The sequence below is a fragment of the Pteropus alecto genome, unplaced genomic scaffold (genome assembly GCF_000325575.1).
Source record: "Pteropus alecto unplaced genomic scaffold, ASM32557v1 scaffold11, whole genome shotgun sequence".
Lineage (NCBI taxonomy): Eukaryota > Metazoa > Chordata > Mammalia > Chiroptera > Pteropodidae > Pteropus > Pteropus alecto.
The window spans coordinates 12,526,742-12,540,878 of NW_006431956.1; the positions used below are offsets into that span (position 1 = coordinate 12,526,742).

Here is a 14,137-nt window from a genome sequence, read left to right on the forward strand (position 1 = left end):
TTCTGTCTGGCTTATTTCGCTTAGCATGATTATCTCAAGTTCCATCCATGTTGTCGCAAATGGCTATATTTCATCTCTTCTTATGGCTGAGTAATATTCCATTGTATATATGTACCACAGCTTCTTTAGCAAATCATCTATCGTAGGACACTTTGGTTGTTTCCGTGTCCTGGCCACTGTGTGCAGATACTTGTTTTAAAGAAACAAAGTTGAGATGTTAAATATCTTTATAAACAGAAGATTGAGATAATATGTATATAAATTATATACATAGAGTATGAGAATGAATGGGTGATATTTTTGTCTTTGGAAATGTTTGACATTTTCTCCCTGATTTATTTATATATGGAATTGCCATGCAAAGTCAAAGTAATTAGGCCTCTGTTGCATTAAAAGGAATTAAAGGAAAGAGTTGTGATTCTTTCCAGGCTATTGTATAATCTCCTCCATTAGATTATTAGTTTCTTGAGAAGAGGAACTGCCTTAACTCATGAGTAGTCTTATTCTTTGCCATTTGTAAACCTTGATCTGTTTTTTGAATGAATGATTGTGGACAGGATAAGCAAGGTTATTTTTGGCATAACTGGATTGCAGTGTAAATATTAGCAGCAGTGTCTCCGGTATGGCACTGGAACAAGAGAAATAGAAAAGGAACTCAAAGTTATAAAGTTGGAGGAGGGGGAACATTGTAAAGATTCATTCTATAAGTTAAATTTCAGAAATAGTTTCACATCATTAGATAGTACATATTGTCTCCTTCAGTGGGGATCTCAATGAAGTCATTAGCTGCTCCTAGAGATCTTGTGTATCAGATATTGTAGCAACTGTTCAGACTGCTGTAATTTATGGACTCTAAATTTTCATGCATTCGCTCACCAAGGATCAGTCATTATGGATTCGTAATGGACGGGCAGGTAAGGGGAAATTTCTTTTTATGTTATATATACTACCTCTCTCTGTCTCTCTGTCTCTGTATCTGCCTTTCTGTCTCTGTCTCTGTCTCTCTCTGTCTCTCCCTCTCTCAGTTCTTTTTGCATTATCTACTTTTAGGACAAACCTGTAATTAGAATAACAAAGTCTCCATGCTTAATCTGTGTAAGAGATGAAAACATGTCCCTGGGGACTAATGATTATGAAGCACTAAGAGGCAATTCAAGGACTAGAAATTTGGGGCAATATTTTCTTCAATAAGAATGACCTTATTCAAACAAAGACATTTTAAATGGAGGCTTTTGCTTTTACTTTTATAGGTTCAGAGATTTAATTTTTTTCTAAATCCTCTTCATGCTACTGTCTGAACTAAGGAATATAGGAAAAGTATGATAGAGTAGAGTGTTTGCGTAGACGCCTACCTTGGATATAGAAGGAAATAGAAGGAAAGGATTGTGTGTAATTTTATTTACATTATTTTTCCTGGGCCAGACTCAGTAACAAAATGGAGGAGAATATATATAAAGAAGAAAATTCCTTTGAGTATATGGATAAGCAAAATAGCTTTTTGGAGGCAGAATATTTTACTGTTAAAATTACAAACTAAAATTTTCCAAAATTGAGAGACTTTTGATATATTACATAAATGCCATAATAAACACTTATAATTAAATATTATACTCCTAGACAGATGAATCCACTCTTCAAATTCTTAACATAAAAGTTCTAAGTTCTTGAGATTTTAATTCAAAATATCTAGGTTAAATACCCCAATATGGATTGATTTTCCAATTATACTTCAAAAAGCAATAAGCCACTTCCTTCACATAAATTTTTCAGTGAGAAAAAAAGGAAATAATGGAATCATCAAGAAAAAACAACATGAAACAGTTGTGATTCTTTTAAAACTATTCCTTTTCTTATACTTTATGTTTTTGGCCTTGGGCTCATTAATGTATTTATTATAAAATTTTAAATATATGTTAACAAATTTAGCTTTTCTTTTTTTGAAGTATTGACTTATTTTAGTTAAAATAATGCCTATGATTACATGTGTCGAGTTATATTCAACAATAACAACAAATAACAACCCAACTTAAAAATGAGCAAAAAAAAAAAAAAAAGACATTTTAACAAAGAAGATATACAAATAGCCAATAAGCACATGAAAAAGACATTCACCATCATTAGTGCTAGGGAAATGAAATCAAAACCACAATGAGAAACCACTTCGCAGCTATTAAGATGGCTATAATAAAAAAAAAAAGAAAAAGGAAAATAAGAGTTGGTGAGGATGTAGAGAAATTTGAACCCTTGAACTTTGCTGGTGGGAATGTAAAGTGGTGCAGCCTTGTAGAACCGTTTAACCATTCCTAGACAGTGATGATAATTACACAACATTGTAAATGTAATTAATACCTCAGAATTGCACATTAAAAATGGTTAAAATGTTATGTGTATTTACCACAATTAAAAAACTAAAAAAAAAAAAAACAAATCTAGAAGAGATTGGCAAATTGTTTTAAATCTAACTTTCTAGAAAGAATCCATATTAACTTTGGTAGTAATTCTAATACCTTATTCTGTGCTTTAAACTTTTTGTTGTGAGGTACTTCAGAAATTATCTCTATACACAGTATAATAATAAAAGCAGCACGTATGAGTGTAGACTTGTTGATTTCTCTAACAGGAGCTTTGGCATGGGCATGAGAAGGAGTGCTTCATGGCTGCAAAGTTAACTGGCCTGAGTAGGGTTCAAATTCGCCACTGTGGCCTCATATAAGATGATCCAACCAAGCCAACTTAAACATAAAAATAATCACTAAGTGAAATTTTAAATTATGAAAAGCCACATTATTAAATGTATCTGTGATAAGCATCATTATTCTCTGTTTATGTTATTTGGCAGTACTATTTATCTTATTTTTGTCTAATCCTAAGTGTTATTATAAATGTTTTCCTTTTATTCTACTTAATGTTTCTGGATATAACATTATAAAAGAATACTGGTAATGCTTGTCTTTATAGATCACTGGGTTATGTTTTTATGGAAAATATGTAATAACATCACATTGGATAAGCTTTACAAGTAAGTCATGTAAAGTTTGGAAAGTCACGGGGCACTTCATTCCAGTTTGAGCCATGCCATCATCTTTCTTGTGATGCCACCATCAACCTTAGACTAAAAGAGCATCATTAAAGCACAGATAGCAGTGGACTATTTTATAGTAAGGCAAAGTTAATATAAAGGGTTGGAATATTCAATAAAATGACCAAAATGCAATTATTATTCGTCTCCCTTTTCTCACCTCGATTTTTAACACATATTATTTATTTAGCAATTATCAGTAATGTCAGAATTTCTAACCTTGCTCCATCATTTATTAGTTGCATGATGATTTCCTTAAACTTTTTCAACCTCCATTTTCTCATTTATAAAAGAGATATAATAATAGGGCCTACTTCATAGATTTGTTATGAGAGCTCACTGAATTAATATGGAAAATAAGTCCTTAAAACAATGTATGTGTATAAGCGCTCCATAAATATAAGCTACTTTTATTATTTTTGTTGTGATAATGATATACCTGCTATGTAGTCAAACCTAGAGTGAATATTATGAGAGCTAGTAATACGATTTACTTCCTTATCTCAACGAATTTATTTATTTGGAGATAATGTCAGAAATCTGATTTGCGGCCCTTCATGAATGCGAGGTCCTAGCCAAATGCTCTTCTTAGCTCCCTGGGCTCTGAGATGTATCCTGATAAAATTTCTGCAATAAACTCCAAGTTCACTTGGAATCAGAGGGAAGACCAAACACAAGACTTCATTGAGAGAAAAGGGTGTGAACTGAGCCCTGAAAGACAGGATTTGCAAAGGCTGGTGGGGAACTCTATCCTCGCTGCCCCCTCCACCCTTCCGCGTCCTGGGCATTAGCCATGCGCTTCGCGACCCTTCTCTGCGTTCCTCAGGACAGCCCTGTTAGGTCACACAGCTAGTGTTTGCCAAATCAGGGATCTAAACTTTTATCCGACCCCAGAGCCTTTCTTATTTTCATGTTATACTGCTTCTTTGATAATTACAGTTTGTGTTATTCTGAATCTTGGCCAGTTGTATGCTTCTAAATATCCCATTTGTTTTCAGTGGATAATTTTTTTTTTCACTGATTTTCCCCTTAATTTTCTTACCTATATGTATGCCGAATTGTATGTTCACTTTTTAATTTAAATTTTGCTGATTTCTGTCTTTCATAATTTAACTCAGGTGTAATGTCTTTGCTGAGACCTCTTCTTCTGGATGTGGTCCCAACAATTCAACAGACTGCTGCTTTGGCTCTTGGGAGATTGGCTAATTACAACGATGACCTAGCAGAAGCGGTTGTGAAGGGCGACATTCTTCCACAGCTTGTTTATTCACTGGCAGAACAGAATGTAAGATTTAAAAAATATATGTCGTATGTTTTTTGTTTTGTTTCGGATTTTTAAAAATTTGATATTTTGGATACAGTTGCAAGCTTGTAGGCATTAGAATTATTAAGATGTTAATACATCTTCAATTCTTTGAACTACATATAATATCTTTCGGGTATTCTACTTTGGGGTTGGTATGTAGTGGGTTTTTTTTTTCCATTATTGTTACTATAAGGAGAAAATAGATTAAAAAATGTTAACGGAATTATGCATAGAGCAGTATTTCTGTGTTTTGGGAGTATTCATTACAGGATCAGTCTTAGAAAGGTATATGAAGCCCTAGGCAAACAAAAAGCTGTTTTCAGCAATCTCTATATACAAGTGAAACCTGGTTAATGGCAACTGTAAGAAACAGCTCTAAAGCAAGAGAAATTCTCCAACAGGAAGGAGAATGAGTGTAAGGGAAGGTTTGATAAAGCATTCTAACCAAGTGTGCAAGCATGTTAGCCACTTTAAAGGCCATCTAAGAGTGCCCCAGCTTTCCCCTCCTGTCTGGTCCCACCTGTTTCTGTGCAGTGCCACGTAACAATAGTTAGGGACCTTCCCATTGCTAGAGTCTTGGACTGTTCATTCTGTTCTGCTAGTTTATCATAACCTAGTGATATATCTTTCTTGATACATCTTTCAAATTAATTCCTAGTTGTGCGACCAAAGGACAGACAATCCAATTAAAAATAGGCAAAGGAATCGAATAGACAGTTATCCAAAGAAGATGTACATATGGCCAAGAAACATTAGTCATTTGGAAATGCAAATAAACGCCACAATGAGATAGCACTTTGCTTACTAAGGATGGCCATAATAAAAAACAAAAAAAGGAAAATAATAAGTGTTAGTGAAGATGCAGAGAAATTGGACCCCCCTCATACGTTGCTGGTAGGAGTGTAAAATGGTGCAGCTGCTGTGGAACAGCTTGGCAGTTCCTCAGGAAGTTAAACATAATTACCAGATGACACAGCAATTCTACCCCTAGTTATATCACCAAAAGACCTGAAAACAGGTGTTCAAACAAAACTTGTACACAAATGTTCATACCAGAATTATTCACAATAACCAAAAGAATGACTGAGTAAACACAATGTTATATATATACACAATGGAGTATTATCAGTCATAAAAAGGATGAAATACTGATAATCCTACAAAGTGGATGAACCTTGAAAATGTTATGCTAAGAGAAAGAAGCCAGACACAAAGGCTACATACTGTATGATTCCATTTCTATGAAATATCCAGAATATGCAAATCCATAGAGATAGTAACAGATTGGTGATTGCCCAGGGATGGGGGAGAGGGGAGTGAGGAGTGGCTGCTCAACACATATGGGGTGAGAAAAATATTCTGGAACTAGACAGGTGATGGTTGCACGACATTGTAAATGCGCTAAATGCCACCGAATTGTATACTTTGATGAAAATGAAAAATTTTATGTTATGTGTATTTTAGCAGAATTTAAAATACCCCACAAATCCTAATTGTTTACAAATGTGCCTTATTTTATAGATTAGAGAGTCATTTACTCATGACTTTTATCTCTATGAGGAGTCACAGAAATTTTATTTTTCTTGTAGGTGTTCCTTCTATCATCAAATACTGGTAGACTTTCTTCTTCCTGGACTCTTAGCTCCTTTGAGGGCAGAGTTCGTGTTTTGATATTCCACATAGAAGGTTCTCTAGAAGTTTTCTAACTGTCAATGAACGTCTACTAGTTGTATAGAGACAAAAAATAGTAGGGCAGAAAAGTGAGGAGAAAGCGAGAATGTGAAGCATTATTCACAAGCTTCTGTCTCCTTCACCTACTAGTCCTTTTACTCATTTCTCACAGGAGACTTCATCTCTTTTAATGAGGTACAATTCTGGTTTTGCTTTTGCTTTTAAGGAAGTTCTTTTGGTGAGGAATGGGAAAGAAGAGAGGAATTCGGGGAAGTGGAAATTAGGAGAAAGGGGGAATGAGTTCAGAAAGTGTGAATTATAGGCACTGTAGTTAGTAGTGACTATTGATGCCCAATAAATTGTCTGTGAATTCGAAAATTCTGCAATATAAAAAGTCAAATTAGCTTAAGGTAATGACAAGAAATGCATCATTATTATTTTTCTACAATTATAAGAAAATAATCTTGGAAGGCTACTTTAAATTCTATTTTAATTTTTACAATAAATTAGTAGATATTTGGTTACTGACATATAAAATTAGACTTTACGACAAATATGTTAATATCTCTATGTTACATTTAAGAAACTAAAAAAATATATAAAATCAAAATATCATGACTAGCAGCATGGCATATTTCTTATACTATCAATACATACCAAGTTTTGGGATTTAATAGGTTAAAAATATACTTGATGTATTTTTTCTCTTCTATAATTTTTATTGTAGCTTAATATTTTAGCCTAAGTAAATATAATGCTTTCAAAACAGGTGTTATAGTCACCCAATCATATTTTAGTAGTCACTGTAAAGAAATAGAAACTTAAAATCTAAAATAGGGGATTAACTGAGTTCTATTAATAAAAGGAAGAGTTAGGAGACCATTACTGTGTCATTATATGAACCATAAAACCACAGGTAGTGTTATAGCTAAATACTTCCTAAACATTTAATATTGTTAGCTATTTAATAAAATTGTCTCTCAGTTTTATTTCTTAATCTGATAAATTTATATATATAATATTGTAAATATGAAGCATTACTTAAAATTCACATAATGGTAAGTCATATGTATTTACCTTTTTAAAAAAGCATTTCTGAAAATAAGATAAATAACATATCCCATTGTTTGGCTAGTTTATTTGCCAGGAAAAGTTTTAAAATGTATTATAAATGTTTTGCCTTCATGTTTATCCAATGATTGGTAAGTGCATCTCAAAACATGGTTGTTATTTCAGGATAACTTAGGACACCAGAAAGATTAGTTGAGGTCACGAAAGGCCTACCATGCTTAGAGACTGAGGGCAAATAAAGGAAACGGATTTGTCAGCTGACAATTTTGTTGCACATGCTAACAATCTAAGAGTTCCCATGGGTCAAACAAATACCTTTCAGTGAATGCAGATACATAAAATCTCATTATTTTATAAATTTGTAGGAAATATAATATTTTATTTTGTAAATGCGTGTTTTAGAATAAAACATTCAAAATGAAATATAAGACTTACATTGTTCAGTTACTGGCCAGAAGCAATGGGGAATTGCTTTTGCAAAAATTGCAAAAGATTTTGCAGGATGTTTTTCATCTTTTGTATTTAAACGCTGTTGAGGTTTATTATAGTAATGTCATTTTTACATTGGTTTTCGTCTATTTTAACTTTGGGTTATATAAGTGCTCAACTCACTTTGAGTTTTTATCTATTTTATCCTTGTAGCGTTTTTACAAGAAAGCAGCTGCCTTTGTGTTACGAGCAGTTGGTAAACATTCCCCTCAACTAGCTCAGGCCATAGTCGATTGTGGAGCACTGGATACGCTGGTGATATGCTTGGAAGATTTTGACCCTGGAGTCAAGGAGGCTGCAGCCTGGGCACTTGGATATATTGCAAGACATAATGCAGGTAACGGAGCGTATTTTAACATAAGATTATTTAAGTTTAGATTTATTAGGTAAATCTGGTTTTGCTTAGTAAATCATAAGTGAGGTTTTCATGATGTTTATATATATTATCAGAGATAAAGTTTGAACGATGGCTAAGTTGTTTGGATCATAAATTTACAAAAACCTATACATTTCAGTCTTTATCTTTTCTCTTTAGCCAAAGAGAAATTTGAAGACAGAAAGAGAAATGGGGAGAATGGGGCAAATGAGATATTGATTAGTTCTCAAAGACCTCGGTAAATGGTTCAGTTAAGAAATTATTTTAGTTTGTCACCCCTCAGGGTACATTGGGTCTCCACTCTTACTTGTAATAAGGTGTTCCAAACTAGCCAGGGGCCATATCATATGAATAGTAATATTGAAAAGATATGGACATGATAACTTTCTAGAACGTATTTGTACTCAGAGCATATTGGGCAGGAAGAGGAGAAAGAGAAATAGCACCTTGTCTTATAAACTGACAATGACAGTTCAGTGAAGTCATCAAGAAGGGACCTGGACCCCTTGTGCAAAGGTTATGCTGACACACCCACTTAGTGATAAGTACATAGGGAATACAGGTGCCCCCACCACTTTACAGAAATTGCTAAGTAATATGAATCTCAAATAACACAATAAGAATTTACAGTTTAATAAACATATGTAAAAATGATCAACTTCGGTAGTAATGAAGAATTGCATATTAAAACATGAGTGAACATATGTTTTCCCATCTAGTTGGGAAGAAAAGAGTAAAGCAGAAATCTAGCCAAGTGGTTTAGAGCATTAGACAGGTTGAGTTTGAGTCCAGGTTCTACCACTTAGCTGCTATGTGACACTGGACACGGCTTTTAAACTTTCTGAACATTAACTTCCTTATCTGTAAAAAGAGGATAACCAAAAGTAGCTACTTCAGGGATTTGTTGTGAGGATGATGAGATGATATATGTGAAGCACTTCGACCGGTGTTTGGCACATGGTAAATATTCAATAAATGAAAGATATTAGTATTAATACTGAAGGTTGGAGAGGACATGATGATGTTTATGCCCATTGGTGGAGACACCACAAATTGTATAATCCTGTCGAACGTAGTCTGGTAAAACTAAGTCATGAAAGAGTCCATGGTTATGCCAAAAAGCCTGCTTTGGGAATTCATCCTAAAGAACGAATTCCACAGAATGAAAAATTATATTCATGCAAATGTTATTGTAGCATTATTTGTAATACCAAAAAACCTCAAACATATGGCAGGAATTTAGAGGTTAAATTATGATAGTTTACTTCACGGAATTTCATTCAACAAACTAAAAAGGTAATTATGCATCCTACATGGCAACATGGAAAAGTGTTTATAAGGTAAAAAAAACAGACAAAATTGTATATTACAATTGTAATAATGTAAGTTTTTATGTAGATATAAATTACAAAGAGACATGTGTTTGTATTACTAGGGTGATAGAATTAAGGATTTTTTTCTTCGTTTTCCAGATTTTTCAATGTGCATATATGTATAAAATAATAGCTACCATTCATTGAGTAATTACTAGGTGCCTGGCTCTGTGCAGTATGCTTCAGATACATTACCTCATTTTGATTGTGCTACCCTTAGGGTAGGTATTACTATCCCTGTTAAACATAGGAAGGGGGTGGAACCTTGAGAGGATACCTGAAGTAGAACTGGAATTTGGGTCTAAATCTGTCTGATTCCAAAGCCCATGTTAACCACTGTACCATATGGCTTTACTCAATAATTCCTGAAAGAATATTGAAGAAATTCAAAACAGAAACAGTGAGAAAGTCTCCCATAGTTATGTTTAATTTGGTTTTCAAAATGGTAAAACTATTAGAGACAAAAGGGAAATAAAATGATACAAAAATAAATTAAGAAAACTATTGTCATGTTTAGAATGGTTCTGAATTAGTACATTAAATTATTTCGTTAACATCTGGATTTTGGTTTTCCAGATAGGTTCTTGTTCTTCTTTTTTTTTTTTTTCTTGATAGGCTGTTGCTTAAGATGTGTTGATTGAGAAAACTAAGGCAATGTTTTAAATCAGAAGCTGGCTATCATGGGGAAACTACTTGAATGTATCTTTTTTTTTTTTTTATGTCAGAAGACTTTATGGCAAACAGATTGTAACATGAGTATTTCAAAGGTTAATGCAAAAGAGCTTCAAGGACAACCACACAGATACATTCTCAGGCAGGTACCCATAGAAGGCCCTTCCAAACTTCTCTTCTGTTGAGTCTGAGGCTAAATGATAATAGTTCATGAATAGGCTCTGTCTTTGGGATGCCACTTCAATTTTTTGCTATAATCTGGCTCCCATGTGGAATTCCCACTGTAATTTTAATATTTCACTATACTTAGGGGCTGGGACTCAGAAGTTCCCAGAAGAGATTACTGCTTAGATTTCTCAGAAGAGAATTGTTACCTAGTAAGCAATAAGAGAAGTCATCATTTGCATCCTGAATATCAGTGAAAATAGAGGATTTACTTCCAAATAACTTGATTTCTTTCTCTATGATTTCCCCAAAATGGGATGTATCGAGATTAATGGGAAGACATTCATTTAGTGTTTTCTTCTTGGTATTAGTAGTAAAATGTTTGATTAGACAGTTTAAGAATGTAAACCTTAAATGGACATGCAAAAGAAATAAAGTGTACCTTTAAGGGCACTAGAAGGAAAAGATTTTGTGTATTTTTATTTCTAAAAATAAAGTAAGTATACAAATAGAAGAGAGAAACCATTGGGCATCATTTGATTTTTTCTTATTTAAACACCACAATTTCTAAAAGTTACTTCTATATGTAGATTTTAAAGTAATTTAGAGATAATCAAAGAGGACTGGCAGCCAACAACTAGAAATGGTGTTTTTTTTTTGTTTGTTTTTTTGTTCTTTTTTTAAACTCTATTGATTGTGTCATTAATTTTCTATGACTGGATCACCATGTATTGAATACACTTGATAATATGTACCTTTCACTTTGAAGATAAATAAGTTATTTCTTTATATTTTTTCCTACTCCTTGATGAAGGCTGAGGTCGAACTCTTCTCAGGTTGGTTGTTTCTCGTCTTGCCACACTCTCCCACTCTGCATATATTAACATATATTACTTAATCAATGTCCAATCTCTCACTATTTCTCCAGACTAGGCTTGCTCGTGGAGATACAGGTGGTGAGGCAAGGAGCCTGGGCGGGCTGGCGGTTGAGGGGCGAGGCAGAAGGAGCCACCGCGCTTCCCCTGGGAGGGGCCAGGAAGCCGCTTCGACCTGCCCTGAGCCCTGCTACCCGGCTCCCACCCGCGGCCTCTCTCTTGCCTGGTCTGTAGCACAGCAGCTCTGTGGAGCTTCCAATGAACTTGGGTCAGGAGTGTGGCGGCAATTAGAATACTTGAGACCGAGGTGCCGGCAATAGCCTGGCCGGAAGTGTGAGGAGGGAGGAGCCACGTCAGTGTTTTGTGAGAATGGCCTTCCATATTCGGGCTCAGAATAAGTTTTAAGTGTTTAGTTTGGGAGCTTTAACTAAAAATGCTGTCTCTTGTGAACTGGACCTCTTGTCAATTTGGGCTGTTATCAAGCCTGGCAAAGAGGAATGCATTTGACTAGGTGTTCTAAAAAACATTTTAGTTATTAATATAATTGTCATATTATAGATGAGGAAACTGAAGTAGAGAGGTTAAAGGATGTATTCTGGTCATTCAGTACTTTATGGTGGAACCACTTGGCAATGACTCAAAACCTTTTAGAGATTTTTCATCCTTATAGTGTGAGAAAGGAAAGTGTATAAGAGCTCATCATTCTTCGTTTTAATCTCCCTGTATTTGAAAGTCTTGCCAGATACCTCTGTTTTTAATCCCTGATGGCTGGTTTCCACATGTGTGACTATTCTTTCTCCTATAGACCTGATTTATGTCCTTAGGACCTAAATCAAGTGAGAAATTTCCATTCCAGCTTAGTAGCAGTTAGGAGATGAAATTGCAGTGGCCAAAGATGAGTAGTGCTTCTAGGAACTGGCTGACTTGGAAGCTGTAGAAACATTTAGTAGAGTGTATCCTATTTATTAAATAGATAACGTGATGAATGAATCCAGACAGAGCTGGCGGCCTGATTATTTTCTTCCTAGTATAGAATGATGAAATGATTAAAGGAGAAAATAATTTTAAAATTCTGAATTTTTATAAATATTCTTTCCATACCACTCCTATAACCTAAATTGTGTGGAACAGGCTTAGGAAGCAGTAATTGGCTAAAAAAATTCACATGTTAGTGACAAATACCTAAGTTAACTAGGGATTTTGTATTGTATGTCTTTGAGTGAGGATGGACAGGAGAAGGAGACTAGAGCCTGGAAATGACAAACTATTTTAAAAGCCCTACAGGTAACTGTCTTTGTAGATGCCTGTAGATAATGTTGATTTCTGTATCATCTTTTTCTTTTTATAACTTATTTATCTTGGAGGGGTTGAGAAACAAGCATGGAGGCAGGTGATATATATGAGATTATACCTAGTTTGATCCTAAAATTTATTTCTGTAAATATTCTTCTATTTATATAGGTGTTGGTGAAAAAAGATAAAGTGAAAAATAAATGTCTCTTCTGTGTTCTTTGGGCATAGAAGCCAAATGTGTTACACAAAATAACATTTTAATGATAACTTTACTCAGTACTTACCTAATTTGTTAGTCATTTTTAGGGTTAGTTTGTATGCTAGTAAAAAAAAAATGTTGTGAATTTTTCTATATTTTTATTTGTGATTTTTAAAGTTACAAACTCCTGGTTAATAAAATTTTCTGAGAGGTATTTTTTTTGGCATTTAAAAAAATCAGAATATGGAACAATAAAATATAATTCTGTAATCTTAGATCCCTAAGTCACTGAGACCGAAAACTTTGTATGAGGCTAGCAAACAATTTATCATCATCATTGCAATCATCAAAAGTATTCGAGACACTTAGCCCTCTACCCCACACAATATTTCCTATACCTGATGGCACCTAATGTTCTTTTAGTCTGAGGCCTTGTTTTCCGTTTTATGCAAATACCTGTGCAAGAAATGTCACTAAATGTCTATGTGCTGAGTGGATAAAGAACAGAGTGTTTATATCCTAGTGGTTTTGTAAATCAAGTCTGAACAGTTCATCATAACATATTTTTGAGTCTGAACAAAATTGTTTCTCGAACTGGTTTATTTTTCAGTCACTAGTGTATAAGTCCTAACTATAGCGTACTTCACTGAAATTTGAAAGTACTCCAATTAAGTATTTCACAAACATCTAGAAGAGAATTTAGCTATTAAAAGCTTAGGACTTTGTTAGCATAAGAATTGTACTTTGAAATAAGTCATGTTCATCTTATCTTACCATAAATTTTTAAATTCACAGTTGACAGGAAAATAGTTGCTGTATATTTACCATGTTATCTGATAATTTTTGTACAGTTAATTTTGGGGGCTTACTTTGCTCTTATCTGTGGTTTTAGATGAATGAACCAGCTTGCTATAAAAATGTAGTATAAGTTAATTGCATCAAAGCATTCTGCTCAAGAAAGGAGCTTTGGCCTTGAAGAGGTATTAACTGTAGCTATTTAACCATTTGTGTCATTATTCTATTACTAGTCCTAGACTATTTCTCTGTATCTCCTTTGATTTCACACCACAGTTTTACCAATGTGGTAGCCATTGGTCACACGTTACTATTGCATACTTGAATTGTGCCTAGTGCATCTGAGGAACTGAGTCTTTAATTGCATTTACTTTTAATTAATATACATTTAAAATTGGTAATCAATTATTGGAACACTATTAGGCAGGATTGGAACAACTTGGATATGTGAATCTATTTTTTCAACTGTAAACTTTTGAAATCTAAATAGAGATTGAGTATTTCCAATGAAAATAGGCAGATGAATCAAGACACGCTTTAAGTGCAAAACATACACTGCATTTCTCAGACTTGTATGACAAAAGAATGTGAGCTATCTCATTAAAATTTTAAAATATTAATTGCATGTTGAAATTATAATATTTTGTATGTGTTGTTAAATGGTGTATATTATTAAAATTGATTTTGCCTATTTTTAAGTGTGGCTTCTAGAAAATTTTAAATTCTATATGTGGCTCATGTTCCTAGTGGACAGCACTGATTGAGAATTACTG

General features: G+C 33.9%; 1 protein-coding gene across 3 annotated transcripts in view; it reads left to right on the forward strand.

Annotated features, from left to right (window-relative positions):
• The window catches only part of SPAG6 (sperm associated antigen 6), a 55,354-nt gene that overhangs the window by 12,891 nt on the left and 28,326 nt on the right, over positions 1–14,137 (forward strand). For 2 of the 3 annotated variants that reach the window (XM_015585606.1, XM_006907003.1), the window contains 2 exons: positions 4,198–4,364; positions 7,770–7,953. In XM_015585606.1, the coding sequence (XP_015441092.1) occupies positions 4,198–4,364; positions 7,770–7,953 (351 nt within the window). Of the gene's footprint in view, positions 1–862; positions 915–4,197; positions 4,365–7,769; positions 7,954–14,137 lie in introns of those variants that run through there. The other variant, XM_025043484.1, reaches the window with a different exon arrangement.